At 37.6% G+C, this 17862-nt stretch overlaps 4 protein-coding genes across 13 annotated transcripts; 1 reads left to right on the top strand and 3 right to left on the bottom strand.

Moving 5' to 3' along the window:
- Nucleotides 1-290: 290 nt before the first annotated feature.
- On the bottom strand, nucleotides 291-3766 carry LOC129568797 (exosome RNA helicase MTR4). Of its 2 annotated transcripts, none has more exons than XM_055447084.1 (3): nucleotides 3515-3766; nucleotides 3240-3454; nucleotides 291-3171 (listed from the first exon to the last, which is right to left on the bottom strand). In XM_055447084.1, exons 1-3 carry the CDS (start codon nucleotides 3622-3624, stop codon nucleotides 392-394), a joined length of 3105 nt encoding a protein of 1034 aa, XP_055303059.1. In that variant the 5' UTR covers nucleotides 3625-3766; the 3' UTR covers nucleotides 291-391. The 2 variants fall into 2 exon arrangements, with proteins under 2 accessions (XP_055303059.1, XP_055303060.1); XM_055447085.1 differs by having other exon boundaries at nucleotides 3240-3451; nucleotides 3515-3759.
- A 102-nt stretch (nucleotides 3767-3868) lies between these two features.
- Nucleotides 3869-5616, bottom strand: LOC129568806 (uncharacterized). Its single transcript, XM_055447111.1, has 5 exons — nucleotides 5407-5616; nucleotides 5094-5253; nucleotides 4833-5023; nucleotides 4619-4753; nucleotides 3869-4554 (listed from the first exon to the last, which is right to left on the bottom strand). Exons 1-5 carry the CDS (start codon nucleotides 5495-5497, stop codon nucleotides 4061-4063), a joined length of 1071 nt encoding a protein of 356 aa, XP_055303086.1. The 5' UTR covers nucleotides 5498-5616; the 3' UTR covers nucleotides 3869-4060.
- Nucleotides 5617-6519: 903 nt separating this feature from the next.
- LOC129568805 (apolipoprotein D-like) lies at nucleotides 6520-11795 on the bottom strand. Of its 5 annotated transcripts, none has more exons than XM_055447107.1 (6): nucleotides 11660-11795; nucleotides 11464-11551; nucleotides 7715-7874; nucleotides 7450-7640; nucleotides 7210-7344; nucleotides 6520-7136 (listed from the first exon to the last, which is right to left on the bottom strand). In XM_055447107.1, the coding sequence occupies exons 2-6, from the start codon at nucleotides 11522-11524 to the stop codon at nucleotides 6694-6696; spliced, it is 990 nt and encodes a 329-aa protein (XP_055303082.1). In that variant the 5' UTR covers nucleotides 11525-11551; nucleotides 11660-11795; the 3' UTR covers nucleotides 6520-6693. The 5 variants fall into 5 exon arrangements, with proteins under 5 accessions (XP_055303082.1, XP_055303084.1, XP_055303085.1 ...); XM_055447109.1 differs by lacking the exon at nucleotides 11660-11795 and adding an exon at nucleotides 11030-11216 and having other exon boundaries at nucleotides 11464-11523; XM_055447110.1 differs by lacking the exons at nucleotides 11464-11551; nucleotides 11660-11795 and adding exons at nucleotides 11030-11216; nucleotides 11320-11442.
- LOC129568803 (P protein-like) lies at nucleotides 10887-17264 on the top strand. 5 transcript variants are annotated; one of them, XM_055447102.1, is made up of 12 exons: nucleotides 10887-10929; nucleotides 13505-13694; nucleotides 13796-13833; nucleotides 13922-14060; nucleotides 14142-14365; nucleotides 14491-14621; nucleotides 14709-15761; nucleotides 15832-15989; nucleotides 16088-16280; nucleotides 16372-16519; nucleotides 16641-16734; nucleotides 16844-17264. In XM_055447102.1, the coding sequence occupies exons 2-12, from the start codon at nucleotides 13516-13518 to the stop codon at nucleotides 16932-16934; spliced, it is 2448 nt and encodes an 815-aa protein (XP_055303077.1). In that variant the 5' UTR covers nucleotides 10887-10929; nucleotides 13505-13515; the 3' UTR covers nucleotides 16935-17264. The 5 variants fall into 5 exon arrangements, with proteins under 5 accessions (XP_055303077.1, XP_055303079.1, XP_055303075.1 ...); XM_055447104.1 differs by having other exon boundaries at nucleotides 10890-10994; XM_055447100.1 differs by lacking the exon at nucleotides 10887-10929 and adding an exon at nucleotides 12543-12783.
- The last annotated feature ends 598 nt before the right edge of the window (nucleotides 17265-17862 follow it).

Raw genomic sequence — 17862 nt, 5'->3', positions numbered from 1 at the left:
GTTCTTTGAAAATCTTCTGAAACCGCAAGTAATTCTTAGAAAACATGAGAATATCCGCCAGAAAATATGTTCACTTGAACACGTGATTTCGATTGCATCTATTCAAATTTGTTGGTGGCCAAACTTTGAGAGTTATTTATGGTTTTTTCCATAGCAAGCGGTTAACATAACCACAACTAGAAACTTGTTTTCATTTTTTCTCTCGCATGATTACCTTTGATTTCTCCGCCGTTTTTGCTAAATCCAATGGGAAAATAATTTTTCAAGACAATCAAACCACTTTTGACCAATTTTTTTTCACATTTTAATCTCTATCAGTTTATTTACAATGGAAAAAGGTGATAAAACGACATTTAAAATAAGTCAAATTTTATTTAGTTATCAAATCGAATTAAAGATACAATGAGGCGGCAAATACAATGTCACGTTTCAATAGTCGAATACCTTCGGAGAATTTATTTTCGAGTTCCGTGTTACCGATGGTTTTGGCGGCTTGGCACATTTGTCGCAACAATTCCTCTAAACGTCGCATACACCGAATGATTGAACCTTCAAAAATGTCAGTCATTCCAGCTATCGATTTGAATGATGCACCTTTGCACCATGCCAACACAACGTCCATCAAGAATGGCTTAAACTTTTCCACGTAGGCTTCTTCATCCATTTCGAGTTTACATTCGACAGAGATTTTAGCAATGCGTCGTGCCAAATCTTGCATCTGTCGTAATGGCCCAGAGAGTTCTTCGGCGGTTTTTGGTGCTTCATTGCTTCGTTCATCGCACACAAAACACGACAACAGTGCGACGCTCTGTTCGATGCTCAATGAATTGAAAACGCCGTTAAAAATCATTTCGGTAATGAGTAACTCATCAGCTGAGCTGAGCTCGCACGCTACACGCCCTTTAAATTCGATGACATCAGCCTGTGTACAATATCCAAGTCGCCGTAGAACTCGTTTTCGATGCTTCAATTCATCCATCTGTAGCAGACTTTTGGCTTTGCGCAGAGCATCTTTTTCGCCTTTTAATTCGGCCAACAACTGAATTTTCTTTGAATATTCAGCATAAAATTCGCTCAACTGGGGCGATTCATGCAACGGATGGGTGTAGAGTTGTTTTTCGAATTTGTCAATGGTTTCGACTACGCGCTTGAAGTCTTCATCTTTGATATTCATATCGTTGATAGGATTAAGCAGTGGTGGACCTTTCGGGAAACGCTTCTTCACCTCGTTTATCGTTTTCAATACGGAACGTCGACTTTCAGCCGGCCGTAAATCCTTCGGATAGTAAACACGCAACGAACTGATTCGTGAAATAAGCGAATGAAGCACCGGCACCACTTCAATTGAGCCTTGTTTATTCGCTGGACATGGCTTGGCGGTGTTGGTTTTCGCAAAGTCATCATCAACATGCAGTAAAATGTCGACAATTGTAACAGTCTCAGATTTGGCTGGGTTCTTATCGTCGCTCTGTTGCTTACGGAAATTAACAACGATTCCCCATTCGAATTCTTCACCGTTTTCCTTTTGCACTTTCACCATGCGACCCGGTTGCAAAAATGGCGTCAGATACACGGGCTTCGTTAGATGATATCTAAATTCTTTGCCCAATTTATCCAATTGATCGCGAATGTGATAGTAGGTGGCTATGCTTGATTCCATTGGAATATTCAGTGAATCCACCTCTTTTTGCTTCTTTTCGACGCGTCGATACATGTCAGGGATGGACGATTGATTTTGGAATTGGAAAAAGCTTCGTTCCATCATGTATTCGGGATTGATTTCTTCGACACGCAGTAAATTCAGCACCATGTTGTATGTCAGATGAAAGGCTGAATTAATTGGATCGGCTTTGCCTTGGACAATCTCTTTGCCAGCAACTTTTGATACTTTTTCGTCAATCATTAGGATGACAATACCTTTATCATCGAGACCACGTCGACCAGCTCGACCTGACATCTGAATGTATTCACCCGATGTGATCCAACGCATCTCCTTGCCATCGAATTTGCGTGGGCTGGTGAACAGAACCGTTCTGGCCGGCATGTTTAATCCCATGGCGAATGTTTCGGTGGCGAATAGTGTTTTGAGTAAACCTTCGCCGAACAAAATTTCGATGGTTTCTTTCAAAATGGGCAGCAAACCACCATGATGAATACCAATGCCACGTCTCAACAATGGCAACACGTTCTCAACTTGAGGCAAACGACGATCCTCTTCCGATAGCACATCCATCGCATTATTGAATACCTCGTCGACCAGCTTTTTCTCTTCGAGTGAATTGAAGTCCAATTTAGCCATTTGCATCGCATAAACTTCGCATTCTTTTTTGCTGAACGAAAAAACTATGGCCGGTGCCATATTACGTTCCATGATCATTTTTACGATTTTATAAATGTTTGACTCTCCTCTGTTGGTACCCTTGAGTCCACCTTTTCTTCCTTTTTGGTCGCCTTTTGATGCTTCACCAACTGTAGCCAACACATTCATTGCCGCATTGAAATTATCCTCTTTGAACTGACCTTTTTCATCGACTACCAAATGGATGCCATCACCGCCAGCTGGGAATAGGTAATGTTGCAGTGGTGTTGGGCGATAGTCCGTGTAAACGACATGGCAATTTTGCTTGTGAACAAACGTGATCCATTCACAGAATTGGCGAGCATTGGGAATTGTAGCCGATAAGAACACGTAATGCACATTATCTGGCAACAAAATCAATGTTTCCTCCCATACGACACCACGCTCTTTGTCACGCATGTAATGGATTTCATCGAAAACTACCCAACCAACTTCGCGCATAATTTCCGAGCCTCGATACAACATATTTCGCAAAATTTCTGTGGTCATAATCAAACATGATGCCGTTGGATTGATGGTAGCATCACCAGTAACTAGACCGACATCCTTGAATTCTTCGCTGAATTCACGATACTTTTGATTTGACAGTGCTTTGATTGGTGTTGTGTAAATGACTCGTTGTTTGTTATTCAGTGAGCGTGCTATCGCATATTCGGCTACAACAGTCTTTCCGGCTGAGGTGTGCGCCGATACCAAGACTGATTGATCATTTTCTATGCACTGAATGGCTTCCTTTTGAAATGGATCCAACACGAATGTATATTCTTTGGCAGGTGTACCGGTCACAGGTTCCAACGGAATGTACGTTTGACCTAATGAATCGAATTCGACATTGTTTGAACTATTCAATCTAAATTCAAGTCATTTTGTGATATTTTACCTGGATAAACCGCTACTTCGTGCGTGCATGACTCGGGTGATTCGATAACATGAACTGTGATACGTGATTCAATATCCTCCAATCGGATATCATCCAAAATTGACTCCGTCACTTTTGTGCCATCCTCTGTTCGTGGTTTCTTTCGCTTCTCCTCCCCGTCGTTGTCTTCGGCTTCAATTTCGAGCGGTCTCTTTTCTGATTTCGATAGTGTACTTCTGGAAAAATGCAGTAATCAGTTGGCCCTATTTTTCTTACACGTTTTCATGACAACTTACTCATTTTGCTGCTCTTCTTCGTCTTCGACAACAACTGGATTCGCTGCTTCGCCCTCATCAAAACCAATTGATTCATCGAAACCACCGAACAATTCGTCAATATCAGCCATTTTCACGTGTGTTTACCTATGGATTTCGCTTAAAATTTATGTATTTTTGCAACTAACTGAACTGAATATCCACGCTGTTTAATAAACATCACTGTCATTGCAATATGAGACCGATAGAAAAACATGTCACGATGTACGGAGTGAAGTTTGCTCACGAACAACGAATACATAACCTCATTTTTGTGGGAATACAATTTCATGGTGTCGGCGGTTTATTCAAACAGTAAGGGATTTTCTGAAACATTTTATGGATTATTTTATTTAACCATTTGCTTCGTTATAAAAAATTGTATTCAAAATAAATAAATAAATAGTTTTATGATAAGCATATGAAATTGATTCAGGAGTAGTTGAGCATTTGATATATAGCGATAGCAATTGAAATTGACAATTGATTGCATTTCTTAATGAATAAAAATATTTTCTTCTTTCTATTTTATATTTTCGCTGTGGCATTAACACCAAGAATCTCAATCATTGGAGTTGGTAGTTTTGTGGTTGGTTCAATTGTTTCCGATTTCTCTGGCTGTTCCATTTTATCTACTTTAACGGTTTGCTTCATCTTCTCTAGCTTTATGGGCTGTTCTGTTTTCGTTATTTTCTCGGGTTGTTCGGTTTTGATCTCAATCGTCTTGGTTGCGGCTATTTTATTTTCTGCCTCGATGATACTTCCCGCACTTTTTTCAGTTGGAACATCATTCTGCTTGAAATAGACCTGTTGACCATTCGGAAGGTAGAGCGGCTGAAGTGGGACTGGGAATGTTGGTGCGTATTGTTGCAAGTTCTGAACATGAGCAATATGTTGCACTTGGTGAATTTGTGGATTGTCATGTCCATATTGATTGTTTACCAATTCAGAACCCACTGTCTCATCGTCAACGACAATATCGTAACCACTATCTGGACCATCAATAGCTTCCTCCACATCGCCTAAATTGACAAAGAAGCGTAAATTTAATTTCTTTTTTGAATAACATTAGTTTGACTGTTTTACCCTCTGTCTCGCAGTTGGTTTGATCGGTTTTCACAAAGAATGTTCGCGCTATATTGAATTTGTTCAGAACACCGTATGCTGCTTGCAACACTGGTCCATCTGGAACTCTCTCTCGAGTTAAGATCCAAACCGATTCTGTTGAAAACACAAAATGAAATGTATCAAGTCAAATTCCTTCTATCAAAATCCCCAATAGATCTAAATTTTTACTGACCAGTGTGTCCAACGGGACCGGCCAATGCGTTACATGACCAAACGACCGCATATGAATCATAATCAGTTTCCAGGACATGAAGAGTTGTGTCATAATTAACCGGCAATCCAGTGTATTTGACAGTGAATGAAGCCTCATCACTTTTTGTCGTTTGATTTATAACTCCAGATACAATTCGTTGGACGTTTGTGCTGGAATAAAAAAACATACTTAAAATGTCTATTCTCCTTCGTTTTTAGATAAATTCGAAAATTTCCTTACAATCGATTCGTCATTTCGTTGCTCACGTAGATTTTGCCATCAGCACGTCGCTCGTACGTAACAGACACACAGCGCGACGCCAATTCCGACACGGCAAAGTAACGCTCATTCTCGTACCATTTCCCAAGGAAATTCTCTCGGTCGAAATCTCTCATCGCATCTTTTTTTAATGGAATGGGAAAAAATCAATTTTCGATTTAAAAAAAAAAAAACAATTAAATTTTTATGATGAAAAATGGTTCTCGATTTTATTGAAACAAAAAAGTCCGAATAAAAGAACGAAAACTTTGATCAAAATTTAATTTCATTTTACCGTATTCAGGACATCTTCCAAAATTCGGAATCTGTGCCGTCACGATTGCAGCGAGAAAAACACAAGCAAAAAGCGATTTAACGTAAATCATATTTCCAAAAATTAAGTCTAACCAAAATTAAAACACCAAAACCATCGAATGAACAACAAAAATCCCTTGAAAATTGTAAAATTCCAATGCGTGGCAAAATTGTTGACTGTTACTCCAAAAACGTCTGGAGGAATACTGTGCCGATACTCGATTCCGCATATTCCTTATATAGAAGATCGAAGTCGAAAATTATTAAGAAAATAACGGTAAAACGAAATGTATTCACGCTAAAGTCTATTTGCGCACCATCACACACGTACAAATACACAATAATGCCATTCTCATGGTACGCGGTGATATTTTATGCGCTGGAAGATTATTTATGATCGTAATCGCATAAATGTGAGTATTCATACAACGATGATCCGGCATACAGAGCCCGTGTGGCTTGATCAAAGCCTCTAGGCGGCGTAACACAAACACTCACTTAGGCCGAACACTTTCAATGGGAAATTGTAACACAAAGAGGACGAGTGATAGTGGCTGGCTGTGTGGCAGAGTATATTTGTTTCTCGAATTCACTGTAAAATTGAAGCAATGCTTTTTGCCATGTATTTACTTAAGAAAAAGAGACCATCGATCAACTTAAAGTGGCGGTGGCGGCTGATAAATATGCGTCAAACGAGGAGAAATGACAAACATACTTATGCTTGCGACAACAATAGTGGCCGTATTTCTATTTTTGCTCCAAATATGTGTTTTCGTGTGTTTGTATATTTGCCATTCTTACTTTTAATCTTTGTCAACAAAACGGAGAACGTTTCGTCTAACAATAAGTCGGGCGGTAATTTGGCGTAAATAAATATTTGTATGCTTTTAATTTGCCTTAAATAGAAAAGGAGTTGCGATGTGGAAGTAAAGATAATGAACTAGATTTTAGCAAATGCAATTTTCCATGCAAAATTAGCGCCATTCTTTTCAGGCTACTTGCCTCCATATACACTTGAATGATATTCATAAAAAATTACCAATTCAACTTCGCGCATATTTTCCGAGCCACGATACAATTAATACGATATGGATTATTTTATTTAATCGTTTTATTCGTTACAAAAATTGCATTCAAAATAAATAAATAAATAGTTTTATGATGAGCAAATGATATTGATTTAGGAATGATGATATTTAGCGATAGGAATTGAAATTGACAATGGTTTGCATTTCTTAATGAATAAAAATATTTTCTTTTTTCTATTTTATATCTTGGCTGTAGGATTGACACCAAGAATCTCAATTATTGAAGCTGGTAGTTTTGTTGATGATTCAATTGTGTCCGATTTCTCTGCCAGTTCCGTTTTCTCTATCTTTGCGGGCTGTTCTGTTTTCGTTATTTTCTCGCCTTGTTCGGTTTTGGTCTCAATCGTCTTGGTTTCGGTTATTTTGTTCTCCGTCTCAACGGTATTTCCCGCACTTTTTTCGGTTGGAACATCATTTTGTTTGAAATAAACCGGTTGGCCGTGGTTATGAATGTGTGGACGGTAGATGGGTTGCACTGGATATGCTGGCGAAAATTGTTGTAAATTTTCAACGTGAGCTATATGTTGCACTTGATGAATTTGTGGATTTTCATGCCCATATTGGTTGTTCACCTCTACCTCGTCTTCAGCAACACTATCGTACCCAGTGTCAATTGGCTCACCTAAATCACCAGAGAAGAAAATTGCAGTTTAGTTCCTTTTTAGAATCATATCAATAATGTTTGACTGTTTTACCCTCTTTCTCGCAGTTGGTTTGATCAGTTTTCACAAAGAATGTTCGCGATATTTTAAATTTGTCCAGAACACCGTAAGCCGTTTGCAACTCTTGCTCATCTGGAATTCTCTGTCGAGCTAAAATCCATACGGATTCTGTTGAAAAAAAAGAAAGAAATGTATCAAGAGAAATTTGTTCTTTAATTTCATAAAATTTGTCTGTCAATTCAAAATCAGAGGAAAATTTTAATTTGTACTGACCGGTGTGTCCAACGGGACCGGCCAATGCGTTACAAGACCAAACGACTGCAAATGAATCATAATCTGTATCAAGGATGTGAAGAGTTGTGTCATAATTAACCGGCAATCCAGTGTATTTGACTGTGAACGAAGCCTCATCACTTTTTGCCGTTTGATTTATAACTCCAGATACAATTCGTTGGACGTTTGTGCTGGAATAAAAAAAAAATGTCCAAAATGTCCATTCTCCTTCGTTTTTATTAGATTAATTCGAAAATTTCCTTACAATCGATTCGTCATTTCGTTGCTCACGTAGATTTTGCCATCAGCACGTCGCTCGTACGTAACAGACACACAGCGCGATGCCAATTCTGATACGGCAAAGTAACGTTCAATCTCGTACCATCTCCCAAGGAAACTCTCTCGGTCGAAATCGCTCATCACCTCTTTTTGAAAGGAATGGGAAAAATACAATCAAAAAATTGGATTATATTTTTTATGATGGAAAATGGTTCTCAATTTTAACGAACAAAAGTTCAACATTTGAAATTGTTCATCTCATTTTGTTTTGAAAATTAAATTCGCAAAGAAATAATTTTGAAATGAAATGAAGATTTAAAAATTGTCTAAAAATTCGATTGAAAAGTCAATTTCATTTTACCATAATCGGGACATCTTCCAAAATTCGGAATCTGTGCCGTCACGATTGCAGCGAGAAAAACACAAGCAAAAAGCGATTTAACGTAAATCATATTTCCAAAAATTAAATGTAACCGAAATTAAAACACCAAAACCATCGAAATTTGAACAAAAAAAATTCAATGAAAAGTTGTAGAATTTCAATGCGCGACCAAAATGTCTTCGACTAACTGTTACTCTGAAATCGTCTGGAGAAATTCTGAGCCGACATTCAACGGCGCGTATTCTTTATATAGAAAATCGAAGTCGAAAATCAATAAGAAAATACGGTAACGGTAAAATGAAATGCATTTAATCGCGCGCCAAAGTCTATTTGCGCATCATCACACGCATGCAATGCAAGATAATATATTGCCATACTTTATGCACTGAGAGATTATTTATGATCGTGATCGCATAAATGAGAGTATTCATACGATGATGATCCAGCATACAGAGCCCGTGTGGCTTGATCGAAGCCTCCAGACGGCGTAACATAAACACTTACTTAGGCCGAGCACTTTCAATGGGAAATCGTAACACAAAGAGGACGAGTGATAGTGGCTGGCTGTGTGGCAGAGTATATTTGTCTCTCGAATTCACTGTAAAATTAAAGCAATGCTTTTTGCCATGTATTTACTTAAGAAAAAGAGACCATCGATCAACTAAAAGTGGCGGTGGCGGCTGCCATTTTTACTTTTAATCTTTGTCAACAAAACGGAGAACGTTTCGTCTAACAATAAGTCGGGCCGTAATTTGGCGTAAATAAATATTTGTATGCTTTTAATTTGCCTTAAATAGAAAAGGAGTTGCGATATGCTTTAATAATGTTACAGTTCATTATCATGCAAAAAAGAATAAACTAGGTCATAGCCAATGCAATTTTCCACGCAAAATTAACACCATTCTCTTCGGGCTCCTTGCTTCCATACACACTTGAATAATATGAAATGATGTTGTTGTATGTGAAAGTAAGTATGGAATGATGGAGTCGACTAAATAAATTGGTGACATTCTCACGAGAAATTTTCATTCTCGCCGTTTCAATTGTATTTGCATGAAAATATCATATGCCCACACCACTTTATCCGTGGCAAAAACAGTTTCTTTTCCATAACACTTTGAGAATTGAATTTGCGAGAATACTCATATCACAGTTGAGGTCCTAAGGGAATGGAATTCATTATAACGCATACGAGATTGAATTAAACCTTCGCAATCAACGCAATTTATGAGCGAATGCAAGTAGAACTACACAATCAATTCTACGCCGTCTTTTATTTCGTACCGCCAAAAAAAGAGCGAAAAGAAAACCCGGCATAAATGGTGAACAAAAACGTTCTAAATGCTAAAGAAGCGCCAATAAATTTCTTCGAAGTGCTTCAATATCGTTTCGAAATTCATTTATTCGATTTCGCCGTGTACTATTTTCAAAGTCACCTTTTCAACATACCTCGTGCAATATAACATCAGTGTGGCTGTGAATCCCACACACGTTTCTAACGTGTTCAAATCCAGAAAATTGTAATTCACAAATTCAAATTAAATGGAGTACGGAAAACAAATTGACTAGAAAATGGAATTTAATTCGATTCATTTTATAACGCGTGTATGTGTTTTACGCTACGGCCTCAGTTGCATAAGCATCTCTCTGTAATTATCGACGAGATCGCTGCAGTAGATCGAAGCAGAAGAAAAAAAAGCAATTATGATAAATTATCTTTTTTGTAGCGAATGAATTTTCAATGAATGTTTAATGTGCAAAGTGCATTTATAGGCAATTCGAAGGCGTTCCTTTATCACATAAACAATTCTATTGGCCTGCTATCAAATCGAATCCAATTTCACCGACACGAAAATCCTACTTTGCCGATTGCATTTCGTTTCTTTTTCACGGACTTTCGGTGCATTTTAATAAAATGTGTCAATGAACTAAGAGCACCGCAATGAATTGCCGGAGATTGAACAATTTTTCAATGTTTAGCGTAACATTGCAACGATTTGTTTTGGTTTTGCTACATTTAAGACTTTCTTTGATATTAACGACGACGACCACGTTGGAAAGCGTATCGTGTCTCTCGTTCGCCACAACAATAATAGATGCTGAGCAAATCGATACGAACAAAATGCAATTATTCAAAAGGTCAGTTCCTCATTCTTGATGTTCGAGATATTCTTGCTAGAAAAATCTATTGTTGAAATGCTTCCGAATGGTGCTAAAAATAACGAATATCTCAATCACGGTCGTTATTGTATTATAGGAAACATGATAATTTGACAAAAAATGAACCAAAATAAATTATCTTCAAAAAACCACAAAACATTATCACAAGTGGTAAATTAATATTCGTCAGTTTTGAACGATAAACGTTTTAATGCGTATCGATATTGAAATCAATTACCTTTTTTTTATCAAGTTGGTGATTTGAATGAGTTTGGATTTGCTCGAATTTCTTTCTAAAAGCGATAAATTTCGTATTGGCCATGGAAATCAGTTTGACCTGATTCTGGCCGTCAATTGCAAATGCTGTAATCATCATTTTCTTTTCGCTTCAATGTGTACAACTATGAAAGTGTGGAGCATTTTATGAGCTTGCAATAAATGTAATCAATGCTTAAATGTAATCTTATCAGAACTGTGTTTCAATAACACAAAAACTGTAATTGTCTGTCATAAAATCGTGTGTATAACGAGTGTATGATTTAAATCTAAGCTGATAAAGGCATTAAAATAATTTCTTCGCTTTTTTGCATTGCGAAAAATTCGTATCACTTCATTTGTCAGTCATGTTTAGAAATTCGAAGCGTTTGCACTGTGAAAAGGTGAAGAGTTAGACGAATACCAATTTTTAGCACGTATTGCAACAACAACAGCGACAATAACAAAAGTAAACAGCATAAGTGAAAACATAAATTTGTTTACCTTAGGCAAATATTTGCCTAATCCAAATACAGCCCACCACCAATTGAGTCGTTTGTTGTCAATGAAAGTGTCGATTGAATAGAGAAATGCGGCACGAATTCACATTTTACGTCTTTTTGGCATTAATTGACTGGGCTCGCGGCGCGTCGAATGTAAACAATTGCGAAAACACAAACAAAAAAATAATCTGAAAAATCAACAGAAACAGGAAAAAAAATTGAATTCTCCGAACAATTTGATGATGTTCATTTTAATTAAAGATAACGTGGAAACTATTGTTTATTATTCACTGTCGTTCAATACGCTCCACTCGTTCAGTGCACCGCCTCCGTTGTACAAAGTGAACCAGTTGTATCCAGTTGATTGTTCAATTTAATTTTTACTTCAGCTGAGATCGGATTGATTATCACTTTTGAATACTAATTAGCACGTACGTGGTGTATGTAAACGACGTGTATTGATTGTGTGTTGATCATCCTCTTGGCATCTCGGCATGTCGCTGGTGGCATCAGAAAAAAAAATCTGAAAATAATCAGAAAACACTTTGATCACTACAACAACTTAATCACCTTGAAATCGATTTATTCAAATAGTATCTAAGCCATCGTATCTTTTTTTCGCTTCTCTTACATGAATTTTACATCAGGTTTTTGACTCAGAACAATATTGACAATTAGAGAATATTGGCGCGTACAGAAAATCTATATGTAGATTGGAGTGAAACCCAAATGAGCGCTCCGATCCACTCCGATATAATGAGGTTCATTTTTCACTGAAATGACAGCTGAGAAGGTTGAAAAATTGTGTGAGAGAAGAAAAAAAGATCCACATTGTGAACAATAGAATAACAATACACAGCAAATTACGTTTTGCAAAATTTACGGCCGCATCATTTATTCCGTTTGCAAATTCATCGCTTATGTGAATCACCATTACGAGCCAACGTAAAACAGAAGGATAAACGTGGCAAGATACCTGAGCAGATTGACTTGATTGTAGGCGTAAACCGTACACAGTGCAAACACAGTTTTATAATTCCCAGTTTGATGACATTTTCCACACCTTATTATTGTTCTAAATTTTTAGCAATTTGTTTTGTTGTTACGTTTTTTCTTCTCCCCAGTGTCCAAACAGTCTTCAGGCATATTTCATAAGAAGAACATCACTCCAGCCTCTATTTAGCACGTACATGCCAAACCGTTGAAATTTCATACGAAATTCACTTCCCTGCTTTGCCTTGCCTTGCCGTGCCGCGTGCATTTTCTCCATGTAATTCTCGTTCCATCTCCACACAGCATATACTTGTTTTTGTTGCTGCTGCCGTTTTTTCTTCTTCTCTCACAATTGCCCCTAATCGAATGCGTGCGCGTGCTTGTGTTGTGCAAAATAAAATTGGATTCCCATCTCTTCTTATCAGCAATTCTCTCTCTCGCTTGGAAATGAACAACAGAAAAAAAAATCATGCTGCACACACAAAATTCGTATTTCCATTGGAAACAGGGCACCACACCAATACAGTGGCAGAGAGAGCAAACGCGGCAGCCGTTAAGTAGACTGTGTGAGCGGTGCTGAGCACAAAATCCGAAAACCAGTTGTGTGTTTAGTTTATCAGTTGCGTTGTTTAGCAAAAGACACACACAGTCATTTGCTAAAGCTATTCAAAACAATCGCATCGAACAGTGCGAGTAAATTTTTCCTGTGCTCCCAACACATTTCGACGAACAATCAGCACAAAATTCATTGAAATAGTGACTGTAGGCATTTGTTTTGATTTAAATTTTTACAGTAGCATATTCTGACATAAACAGGAAAACAAAAGCAAATTTGTGAACGAAGAAGAGAGAAAATTTGAAATCATTGCGGTTGTGAAATAGACGATAGAACAGTATCAGCTGTTTATTGTTATCGTTTTGTACACGCCGTCGCTTGACCAGCCGAAACAAAGGCACAAAAACGCATTTAAATAATGCATAATTTTCAACATTGATTAATCGATAAGAATCACATTGTTTGCTATACGTTGCAATCGTTCTAGTTTGTGCGGTGCATCGCTGAAATACGCTATATAATTTAAGGGTTTGTTTTTCCATGCTACGATTTTTGAAACCCATTTGCGACGCGGGCAATTTTACGTTATCGGACATTTAAAATGTGTTGAACACAGTTCAAAGCAATTCGGTTATTGATTTCACTGTTGAATCGACCACATTGTTGATACGACAATGACTGCGAATTATCACATTAACCTTTCACCTAAAATGAAACATTAACGGATACGGAGAAAAGTAGTTTACTTTATTCAATTACTTCGTGAAAGTGTGCCTGGAAGAAAAAAAAAACGAAGATTTCATAAAGTACTAAATTTTCAATTGAATTGCTTTGTTGACACACACGCGAGAGTTTAATGAATCCGTTATTCCTTTTATGACTACTATAAAACTGGTACTTGAATAGATTGTCTTTTGAATCGTTTAGTTTGGTGCAAAATGGGCAGATCAAAGCGGTTGCAATCACCACATCGGAAAAACTCCACGACTAAGAGCTATCACACGAAATCGGTTCAAAGACGTCGATCATTGTTGACATTAATATCGCCCGACGATGTAACCGAAGGAACGTTACAAGTGTGGCGTAGTTTGCCATCGAAAATACGTCAAGATCCCAGGTATTTTGGCAGACTCATTAGACTATTTTGATCTTTCTACTTATTTTACTTGTTCTTTATTCTGGTGTATTTTCTTTTTATTTCATGTGTTTGTATCGCAGCCTGGCACCATTTCAAGTGGAACACGAACGTGTCAATGGTAAATTGTGACATTTTAATGACATTTTAATAGTTTTCACTCCAAATTGCCAAAGTGTGTATACCATTCTGTTCCGCTCTCTTGTTAGGATCAACCTCAAATGAGCCTGTTGCAGGTGGCAGCAACGAGTGCATGGAAAATGATGATGAGGACAAAATTGAGAGCAATTCGATTCACATACACGTCACGAACACAGATGGGATCGATAATCACTTGGAAGAAATCAGGTGAGTGAGTTTTTGCATCATTTTTTCCATTAAACAATTGAATGCTGTGCAGTGGTTTTTTCAATTGCTTTGATTTTCCAGTACAACGTACACAGTGAAAGGGTCATCGCTAACCAATATAACGAATGCAAGTCATTCAACACGCTCAACGAGCTCACTCAAAAATAGTGGCAGCCCATTCCACAAGCATCCCAAAGTGATATTTTTATTTGCGTTATGGTTCTGCTCAATGGCATTCATGACCACCGAGTATGAAAAGAAAAGCCATCAAAAATTACTGTCGATCGATGACACACAGACAAAATGTGAGTGAACATTCAATTTAGTTGAAAATTTAAGTGAATTTTTTGCTGATAAAATTCGCATCAATTTGAATTGCTTTTGGAATTACATTCAATTTTGACAACAACAAAATCGATATTTTCTATAGCTTACCGATTGCCAAAGATTTACTACGGAGAGCAGATTATTCTGGGATTGGAGGGTCCATTTTTGCAAGACACAAATGACAGTATGCATCAAGTGACCGTGCGGCTAATGAGTGGATCTCGTCCAATCGATGTAAATTGAGAAAAAAAAACCACATTCTAATTGCTTAAATTGAAAACATGCATTGCTTAATTGTTCACACATTATCGCACCATTTAGATGATCGGATACGAGTGGAATATCCCAATTGCCGACCCAGACCAAGTTGACTATACATCGTTGAAAACGTTTCGCCGCACATACAGTATCGATCATAATATTTACACGCGCCAAAAACGATTGGAGGTTCTATTGAGAAAGAACACACCGGAAGGATTGACGGTAAATTTGCATTTCAATCCGACTCCGGTGGATATCCATGTGGGCGCAGTCTGTGCTGGTCTTGTGCTACTAATGTTCTATGTACTGATCATATACGAGATTGTACATCGAACATTTGCCGCAATCCTGTCATCAATAATGGCTATCGGACTGCTGTCCGTTTTGAACGATCGGCCAGATCTCAAGGAAATCGTGCAATGGATGAATTGCGAAACACTGCTATTGCTTTTCTCAATGATGATCCTAGTGGCAATACTCACCGAGACCGGTATATTCAATTACATAGCCGTTTATGCATTCGAAAAGACAAACGGTCGCATTTGGCCATTGATCTTCTCACTATGCTTCATAACCGCTGTCCTGTCGGCATTTTTGCACAGTGTCACCACAATTTTGCTAATGACTCCGGTCACGATAAAGCTATGTGAATGCTTGGGTTTGAATCCGGTACCCATTTTAATTGCAGTCATTCTCAATGGGAATATCGGCGCGGCAGCAACACCATTGGGCCATGTGCCAAACCTTATGATCACGGGAAATGCCGTGTTCTCGAATAAAGGTGTCACTTTCATTTCATATACGGTTCACATGACCGTTGGTGTGGTGTTGGCTTTCATTCAAACCTGCTTCTATTTACGATGGATGTACAAAGATATGCACGAGCTACGCACAAAGGAACCACAAGAAGTGACTGATTTACGGCGTGAGATTGTCGTTTGGGAACGAACAGCCGCTTCACTCTCTACTTTGACCAGGGAATCGCAGGTGGTACGCGATACGCTCATGAAGAAAGTGGCCATTTTGCAAAGTAAACTCAAGAAAACGGTATCATCCGAAAAATCCGTACCGAATGAAACGTACAGACAAACGCTGGAAGAACTACAGAAAAGCGTAATTTTTCTTTTCTCCTTATTCCATCTGTTTTAACTTCATCATTTGACCCATTTCTTTGTCTCTCTAGTACCCGATCAAGAATGCAAAATTGCTCGTGAAATCCGGAATCGTGCTGATATTCATCATTGCAATGTTCTTTTTGCAATCGATACCAGAATATGAGAAATTATCGATTGCCTGGTGTGCACTAATTGGAGTCATGTTTCTACTGATTATTGCGGAAAAGTAAGTTACTATGCACCAAGGACACGCCTTAAAATCGAAGTGAATTTAATCCATTTCTTTTTTTTTATTTTTTCCATTCTCTTTTGTTTTGCGTGCAGAGATGACATGGATGCATTAATGCATCGAATTGAATGGACGACACTGCTATTTTTTGCCGCAATGTTTGTGACGCTTGAATGCTTGGAGCGCTTAAGATTATTACATTGGTTCAATGAGCAAACGATTAATTTGATTTCCACATTCGATGATGCAAATGTGCGGTTAGCGTTTGCGATTGTCATCGTCATTTGGGTGAGTGAAAGATTGTTCTGTTCATGTGCAACGTTGTCTCAATATCAGCTTTATTCGATTTTCATGCGTTTTATGTTTTTTTTTTGGCCAGTTGTCGGGTTTGCTGTCCGCATTGATTGATTCAATTCCCGTCACGGCAATGATGATCAAAATTGTAATTTTGATAGCCGAAAATGAGAGCCTCAATTTGCCGGTTCAACCACTGGTTTGGGCAGTAGCGTTTGGCCCATGCCTAGGAGGTATGTTTCCGAAACCCTTTAATCAGTGGAATTAATTCGAGTAGCAATCTTAATTTATGTTCAAATTTCCCCCGAAAAAAATGACCCAAAAAAACATTTATGAAAAAACACGCTTTTTCAGGTAATGGGACTTTGTACGGCGCTTCGGCGAATATATTATGCGCAGGAATCGCTGAACAGCATGGCTATAAGATTTCGTTCTCGAAATATTTCAGGTAATCTCTTTTTAATCAGAGGCTCTGATTCAGTGCTATATTAAACCTTTTCTTTTGAATGAACATGAAATTAATCAGATGTTTTGGGGATTTTTTTTTCTCTTTTTAGGAGAAGCTTTCCGATAATGATTGCAAGTTTGATTACCATAACCGGTTATCTCATCGTTGCTCATGTCATATTCCAATGGCATACGGCTTAATGCTCTGTTCTAAAGCCAAACCATTAGCTAATTTGTTTGAAATGTGAGCCAAAAATTTCCATATAAACATACACAAACAATAACAATGGAAAAACTGTAGATCTAGCGTGCTAAGTTTATCTAGAACATATTAATGATCTTCGTATGTTACTTAATTTTTTGGATGTTTTTGTTAGACGTTTATCAAACGTACTTAAGAGAATTTATGAATAAAATATGCACATATATTCTTGTATCAAAGGATCTGAAGGGCAAAGAATGCTAGTCAAGAAACGCCTTTTTTGCAGACTTCATCAATGAACAATAAATAGTGATTGTTGCTATTCAAAATAATTTATTTCATACGCATTGGTTTTCATATTTTGTGCTGGAATAGCAAAAAAAATGAACTGAATTTTTATTCTATGAGATTGATGTGAACTGGGTGAGATTGAGATGAAAGTAAGTTATTCCGTCTCACTATATTTGTGAATCAAGTGAGTATGATTTTTTGAGATTTTTCTTGAAGAAGGTATGTTTACTTGCTTCGGGCGAATGCATTTTTTCTCAATTTTCATTGAAACGTAAAGATTAGCGAATTGATGTCTTTGGCAAAGTTGTAGAGCTCGATGTGCTCTATAACCTTGCTGTAAATTGGTATCTCGTGCCTATTGCCAATCGTGCAGAAAAAGTGTTTTTCTATATGAAAAGTGTCCTATAATATTTTCCTATCATTTCATTTTGGCATAGATTGAAGCGAATTTGACATGAATAACTGTCCGTATACAACACCTTGAGTGCTAAGACGCCCAACTGTAATCTTTTATAAGTTACGTGAGAAAGTCGCGGAAATCCATCTAAAGGAAATGAGCAAATTCGGTCATTTTTTGGCCAAAACAAACTGACTCTCATATTTCATAACAAATTCCATAAAACATATTCCGGTTTC

This window comes from Sitodiplosis mosellana, unplaced genomic scaffold (genome assembly GCF_009176505.1).
Source record: "Sitodiplosis mosellana isolate CC-2019 unplaced genomic scaffold, AAFC_SMos_1.0 Smas_scaffold_22, whole genome shotgun sequence".
In the NCBI taxonomy this organism is placed as follows: Eukaryota; Metazoa; Arthropoda; class Insecta; order Diptera; family Cecidomyiidae; genus Sitodiplosis; species Sitodiplosis mosellana.
The sequence above is the reverse complement of the archived record's forward strand: the minus strand, read 5'-3'. Positions and strand labels throughout refer to the sequence as shown.

Excerpts from the sequence above, each read along its gene's own strand:
- LOC129568797 (XM_055447084.1), bottom strand. The coding sequence starts at position 3,624 with ATGGCTGATATTGACGAATTGTTCGGTGGTTTCGATGAATCAATTGGT. Across the intron at positions 3,455-3,514 it reads GAAGAAGAGCAGCAAAATGA|AAGTACACTATCGAAATCAG; the intron begins GTAAGTTGTCAT and ends GCATTTTTCCAG. Across the intron at positions 3,172-3,239 it reads CGAAGTAGCGGTTTATCCAG|GTCAAACGTACATTCCGTTG; the intron begins GTAAAATATCAC and ends TCGATTCATTAG.
- LOC129568805 (XM_055447106.1), bottom strand. The coding sequence starts at position 8,180 with ATGATTTACGTTAAATCGCTTTTTGCTTGTGTTTTTCTCGCTGCAATC. Across the intron at positions 7,641-7,714 it reads AACGAAATGACGAATCGATT|CACAAACGTCCAACGAATTG; the intron begins GTAAGGAAATTT and ends TTTTTATTCCAG. Across the intron at positions 7,345-7,449 it reads CGGTCCCGTTGGACACACCG|AATCCGTATGGATTTTAGCT; the intron begins GTCAGTACAAAT and ends TTTTTTCAACAG.
- LOC129568806 (XM_055447111.1), bottom strand. The coding sequence starts at position 5,497 with ATGATTTACGTTAAATCGCTTTTTGCTTGTGTTTTTCTCGCTGCAATC. Across the intron at positions 5,024-5,093 it reads AACGAAATGACGAATCGATT|CACAAACGTCCAACGAATTG; the intron begins GTAAGGAAATTT and ends TTTTTATTCCAG. Across the intron at positions 4,555-4,618 it reads AACCAACTGCGAGACAGAGG|GCGATGTGGAGGAAGCTATT; the intron begins GTAAAACAGTCA and ends TTGTCAATTTAG.
- LOC129568803 (XM_055447102.1), top strand. The coding sequence starts at position 13,516 with ATGGGCAGATCAAAGCGGTTGCAATCACCACATCGGAAAAACTCCACG. Across the intron at positions 15,762-15,831 it reads TGGAAGAACTACAGAAAAGC|TACCCGATCAAGAATGCAAA; the intron begins GTAATTTTTCTT and ends TTGTCTCTCTAG. Across the intron at positions 15,990-16,087 it reads CTACTGATTATTGCGGAAAA|AGATGACATGGATGCATTAA; the intron begins GTAAGTTACTAT and ends TTTTGCGTGCAG.